Below are 6611 nucleotides of genomic sequence, written 5' to 3' on the forward strand. Positions count from 1 at the left end.
CACTCGTCAGGTGTTCTTTGACCCTCAGAAGGACCTGGATGTTGGTGGCGTTGCGCCGTACGCGTCAAACAGTTCGAAAGTTCCTGTAGTCAGCGGGAATCGAACTCGGGTTTTTCCGGTGCTGGTCCACGGTTGTAATCACTCCACCATCGAGGCAGATTTGACTATGGCCGGATAAGTTACTGGCTGAAACGTTGTGAAACTAACATCTCAACTCAAGACGGGGACGAAAGTCCGACAACTAAATTCAGTGATACTAACAGGCCTCGTCTCAAGCATTCAGAAAAAAAAAACTAAAGCTTTTGGGGGTTGATGGAATGATGTGGGGAAAGAAAAGGAGAAGAGTTGGTCTAATTGACTTTGTCTTACCTGCAGACCCATATTTCATGCTAATTTGCATGCCTACCAGCCTGGTATCAGCTTTTATCATGCATATCAACTCACCACTTGATGGCATATCAACTCACCACCTGTCACTTTTCTTAAAATTATAAAAAAGCGTTGTTATAGGTGAAACCCAAAACTACCTGGGATCAACAGTAAATTGATGGTAGTTTCTTTCCCAGTACATGGTGTTTCATGAATATCCACCGTCTTTGCTGTAGGGTGGGGACTTTTCCTTAGTTTCAAAATCAGAAGAAAAAAAGGACTTTGAAAAAAGTAATGTGTTAAGAAGGCACTGCACCACATGCATGCCTTTCTCAGCTATATGCATCACTTATTGGTTGCTTCACTTCACAGAAAAGTAAAACTGAAAATTGGTTTACAAATGGATGAGCAGCACACATTTTAACATTTTTCGAGCAATTTATATCAACTCACCACCCCATATCAACTCACCCCGGTTTACGGTATGTATTTTTAACCTTCGACTTCATCTGTAATTGGGCCTCCTATGCCCGTTGATGATGCTCTCAATAAACTAAACTAAACTAAACTAAACTAAACTGAACCTGACATAGCTATGGCCTGAAACGTAGGTACCAATTACATACACGCTTGCCTTAAATGCTGCTAATTTTCACTTTAAGCCGAGTTCTGACGTCATCGTTAAAGTCGAGGTCAATGAATTTTTGCCGGAAAGTTTTGACAGCTTTCAGACGCTGTTTGAATTTTGAAAATCGAGCCAGTAGTTTCAGAGAAAGGATGGGTGCTCTGTAGCCCTCTCCCGTTACTCTCGTTATGGAATATAATCAGGACATGCACGGGTTAATTAGTTTGCTAAGGTGTCTATGGCCCTAATTTCTTATATTATCCTTCAGGTCACCCTCAAGGGGCCGCGAGTTAATACTCGCGGGTTAATATTTCATTTATCGTTCGTATACGTTAAAGGAAAGATGCGTGTGTTTTGATTTTCTCTAATGGCCTCCTGATTCGAGATGACAAAAAGGATAGGTTTCCGTTTCAATGCCGGTTACATTTTCGGCGGTTCTCTTTCATATTTTAGATGAGGTGTAGAAAGATTCCAATACGAAAGTGAATGTATATATTCAGCAGATGAACTATACACCAATGAACCGTGCGTCAGAGTCACAGGGGGATCAAACAGTGGTCGTCGTCGTCAATCATAACGGCGTTGGCTGCGTCTGATGACGGCGAGTCCGTGTGTCGGGCGGGCGGTCCTGATCGAGCCGCTCCGGCCGGGACGGGCACTGTGGCCAGCGGCCACCGCGCTGCGACGCCGGCGATCACACGGCGCCGGCGCCGCGGCGGCCTGTCGGCCCACTTGCTCGTCCGCTGACGGCCGCAGCCGGAGCGACTCGCACTGACCGCCGCCCACCGCACGGACGGCTGACTCCAGAGACAGACTAGCGACATGAACGGGCGGCGGACGCTCTAGGCGACCGGGTCGACCCGGTAGGCGGTGGCGTGTCCCGGGTTGAGGATGACCTCGGTCAGCTCTGCCGGGTAGCCGGCGCCGGCCGAGTAGGTGACGGCCGGGGCGGGCGCCAGACCGTAGCCGGCCGAGTAGAAGGCGGGCACGCCGGCGTAGACGGACGGCGTGGGGAAGACCAGGCTGCGCTTGTTGCGGCTCTTGGCCTCCTCGACGGCGGCCAGGTGCTCGGCGGTGGCGGCCTTGACCTCGGGCGTGAAGTCGACCGGCAGGGGCGCCACGCCGGTGTCGATGGGCGCCGTGCGCGTCTCGACGGGCGCCACGCCGGTGTCGACGGGCGCCACGGGCAGCGCGTTGCTGGCCACCTGGAAGCCGTTGGCGCCGGCCGTATACTTGACGGTGATGGTCTCGCCCTCGGGGTTCAGGTAGCTGTAGCTGCCGACCACGTTACCGTAGGCGTCGCGCACGGCCGAGTGGGCCTGGTCGGCCTGCACGTGTCCGTACGACGCCTGGCCCAGCTCGTCCTGGGCGTGGTAGGTGGACGCGTAGCTGTAGGGCGCGGCGTAGCCGTAGCCGGCGTAGCCAGCCGGGTGGTAGCCGCCGGCGTAGGTGGTGGGGTAGAAGCCGTTGTAGCCAGTGTAGCCGGCCGGGTAGAGGCCGTTGTAGCCGGCATAGCCGTTGTAGCCGTGGTACAGGCCGGCGTTGTACAGGCCAGCGTAGGGCAGGGCGAGCTGGGCCGAAGCCGCAGCCACCAGGGCGGAGAGAGCCACCTGATGATAAAAAAACACCATGTTAACAAAATGGATATGGTGTCCGAAAATATGAATATACAAGTTGACAAGAAAACAACAACTTTAAAACAGTATTGTGAGAACATTAATGCAAACCAAGTAGTGAATGCTATCATAAGAGCCCAAGAAGAGCATCAAAAGCCAAACAGTGCACTTACCAGAGCGTTCATGTCGCTAGCCGTCAGCGAGGTGTGTGATGCTGTGGTGCCGACCGGACCGGCTTTTATAGTGGAGCTGCTCCGTCCTGGCCGTCCAAGGCCTTCTCTGCCGGCTCCGCCCACTGTCGGCAGACAGCCCGGTGGGACCACTTTGTGGCATCTTGATAGCTAGGAAGTGATCATATGACGTTGGACGTCAGTTTGGTGTTCTGTTTTTCTGGGTTTTCAATCGAAGTGTCTTGTGGAAATTTCTAAAAGAAAGTCAGTGAAAAGATTAGTGAAGTTAGTGGAAAGACTGGAAGGTACCGGGTGTCCCAGAAAAAAGTACCAAATTTAAATTAGGAGTACAAAGAAAAATATGCGCGTGACATGTAAAATTTTAACATCAATCGAAAGCGTCATTCATGGAAATTATGTTGTATGGCTCGAGCGCTCTGTCAGTCATGAAGCCGTTTAATACTGAACAAAAAACCAAAATAGTCGAATTTTATCTCAAACACGGATCAGCCGTTTTAACGCAAAGGCAGTATCGCAGACATTTTAAGGTCCGAGAAGCTCCAACGATAAAGACCATACAGCGTCTGACTGAGAAGTTTCTGGCAGAAGGGTCCATTAGTAACCAGAATGCCGGAAACAGTGGTCGGAAAAAAAAAACATCTCGCAGCCAGGAGGCCATACGAAAGGTCGCAGAGCAGGTTGGTCAGACGCCGAAAGTGTCGGTGCGGCGCCTCGCGTCTAGGGTCGGTCTCAGCAAGTCCTCCACTCACAGGATTCTCAAGAAGGATCTCGCCTTATCTGCCTTTAAGCTTAAAGTGTTTCAAAAGCTGTTTGCTGCGGATTTTGAGCAGAGGGAACAATTTTGCAAATGGTTTTTGGAAAAGTGCACAAACAACCCAAACTTCTTGTCTTGTGTTTGGTGGTCTGATGAGGCCCATTTTCATCTGAACGGGCAAGTGAACCGCCAAAATTACAGGTTTTGGGCGGAACGGCCACCAGAGGAAGTTCTCGAGGCTCCGCTGCATTCCCCGAAGGTGACTGTGTGGTGCGCGTTGAGCGCGCAGGGAATCATCGGCCCATTCTTGTTTGAAAATGGTGCTGGCGAGACGGTCACTGTCAATTCCCGGCGCTACCTTACCATGCTTAAACGCTTTTTGCGGGCACTCACAGCGAGTTGTGCGGACACCCTGAACCAGCAATGGCTGCAGCAAGATGGCGCAACGGCGCATACATCACGCGCCAACTTGGCCTGGCTGCACGAGTGTCTAGAGGGGCGTGTCATCTCCCGGCGGGCCGCGGTGACCTGGCCGCCGCACTCTCCTGACCTCACGCCCCTCGACTTTTACCTGTGGGGTTATCTGAAAAGTGTGGTGTATCAGGAGGCACCAGAAGACCTAGCGATACTGAAACGGGCGATTCGCGCGGCCATTCGTGCGATTCCACCTTCCGCATGTGCTCGGGTCGCAGAGGAAGCCTGGTGCAGGGCGGAGCGGTGCCTGGCCCAAGAAGGCAGGCACTTCGAACATGTGCCGGTGTGAGTGACAGGAAGGAGTGGCATGGTCCATTTGTAGCGCAAATAAATCTCCATGGAACTGGCTCGCTTTTGATATGCGTTTAAAGCATTAGTGCCGAATAACAAAAAATATATTGTCTAAACAAATGTGGTACTTTTTTCTGGGACACCCTGTATTTATGAAGCTTATAATTTTTCTGTCACCAGATCAAGCTTGATTTTTATCGTCTTATGTTCTGGGAACGGCTTCCTTCACCTATCAACAAGCGGTCTGCTACATCAGATCGCTTTATACCTTCAGTCATTGATTCTTTCGATACATTTGGGTGACCGTCACGACTCGTAACACGCGGCAAATGAGGGGTGTTAAAGCTAAAAGTTATTGATAATAACTCTGGGATGACTGAGTCGATTGCGCTGAAACTTGGGCTTTCGATGGGCACGGGGCACCTACCTGTCGATGCATTTTTATGCGTTTTAGTTGAGACTGGAGTGTTACTGCACGTGCGCACGTGCAGAGGGCCGCTTCTACATCTCAAGAAGATTCGGCCTTTTGCGCCCAAAGTTGATGCGCCGAACGCGATCGGTTAGAAGCGTGGTCCGCGAAAGACAGTAGTTGGTCTCACTTTGCACATGCGCATGTGCAGGGTTGAATATTACGCTCGCTCGTTTGTCGCCAAAGGCATCTTATTGGTTGAACGGCCACCCGTCGAAAAAGTGGCTTACTGAGGAGACTGCAATGCCGAAATAGGTGTAACCAGCGATCCCCGCGCGGTAGTGACAGCAACGTCACACGTGGGTGTATCACCCAGGGTTGTATACCAATCAAGTCGATTGAATTGATTGATTTGATTCAACGCGTATTTTGAGTTGATTGGATTGAGTCGATTGACTTTTCGAGATGACTGGTTGACTGACTCGTTTGACTTTAGCGACTGGTTGACTGATTTGATTCCCGAAAATTAGAGTGACTCGTATGATTGAGTCGATTGAATGGAAAGTTGAAATAAGTTTTAGTTGACGAAAAATAATGACACCAATTGATGACATCAAAGATCACAAAACTACACTGAAAACTGCTTGTCATCACAACTGCAATATGGGGTAGATGGCCAAATAAAGAAACAGGGCCTAAACATGAACAGCCAACTTTGACTTTCAACTGCAATAACTGCTCCAATCCTGTGATAGAACCTGGCGATGCACCTACCTACCTTTCTGCACTCAGCAGGAAACTTTTTTTTAATCCAGATGACAAAGTGCAAGGCCCTATATACTAATAAAGTGTGATTCATTACTAATTCACATCTCCACATCTCCTCAGAAACAACCCACTGAACTCTATAAATATCTGAAACCCCTACAAAAATAACTGAAACAAAAGCGCCGTTTTCGTCTCGCTAATTACGTTTACATTAATAGCTAATTTGCTGCATTGTTTAATTTGCAGCAGAACGTTTGTTGATCCTTTTCTCCTGAGAGCCTAGGCATAACATATGTATTTAATATATTTCATTTTCCTTAAAATATTTTACCGAATATTATTAAGTGGTTTTATTTCAAATGAAATAATAATTAAACGAAATTGGTGTTGTACAACCGATTTATTTTATGATGATCTACCATACTACATGATAATCAATGACGTCATCTTACCAAAAAATCAAAAGACGTAGAATAAGGATTTATAAAAGCTTAGCATACTTCTTGGCAAAACGTTTTCTTTGTTTTTTCGCAGTCGCACCCGTCGCCTCGCACCAACGGCATTTAATTTTCCTTGTTCTTCTTCCTTTGTCCTTAACTTATCCTGTGGTTCCAGAGTCCCTGTCCTTTCCATTTCCTTTTAAATATATTTTAATGCTCATCCTATCCCCCAGTCCTAACAGTTTCAAATTGTATTGCAATAAAATGTTTTGAATTCTTCACATATAACCTATTGTAATATAAAATATAAATGGAATATAAAAGACGGTTAACTTCCTCCAAAAACCGAGTGTATCCTCCTCTCTCCAACCATCTCCCATTCATCGTTATTTTCCATCCACGTGTCTTTGCGCGAGAGCAAATTATCAGGCATCCGTCAATCACATGAAATACGTTAACAGTGAGGCACCATCGAACACCACCCCTGACCTTCAAGGGTCACTCACTCTGCGGTGCCGAACATCCCTACTGCACCTTAACACCACCCTGACTTCCAAAGTCGCTGCGGCCTCGAACGTCACCAATATGCCAAGGAGTCGTCGCATGGCAGTCACCACTGACGATCCAAATCTGGAGCTCTGCTGGCTTCTGTCACCATCGGACATACTCAGGCA

General features: G+C 48.5%; 1 protein-coding gene across 1 annotated transcript; it reads right to left on the minus strand.

The window, feature by feature from the left end:
- Nucleotides 1-1469: 1469 nt before the first annotated feature.
- On the minus strand, nt 1470-3029 carry LOC122389550. Its single transcript, XM_043381704.1, has 2 exons — nt 2784-3029; nt 1470-2604 (listed from the first exon to the last, which is right to left on the minus strand). Exons 1-2 carry the CDS (start codon nt 2793-2795, stop codon nt 1837-1839), a joined length of 780 nt encoding a protein of 259 aa, XP_043237639.1. The 5' UTR covers nt 2796-3029; the 3' UTR covers nt 1470-1836.
- Nucleotides 3030-6611: the final 3582 nt, after the last annotated feature.

The sequence above is a fragment of the Amphibalanus amphitrite genome, unplaced genomic scaffold, assembly GCF_019059575.1.
Source record: "Amphibalanus amphitrite isolate SeventyFive unplaced genomic scaffold, NRLGWU_Aamphi_draft 000361F_arrow, whole genome shotgun sequence".
Classification (NCBI taxonomy): domain Eukaryota; kingdom Metazoa; phylum Arthropoda; class Thecostraca; order Balanomorpha; family Balanidae; genus Amphibalanus; species Amphibalanus amphitrite.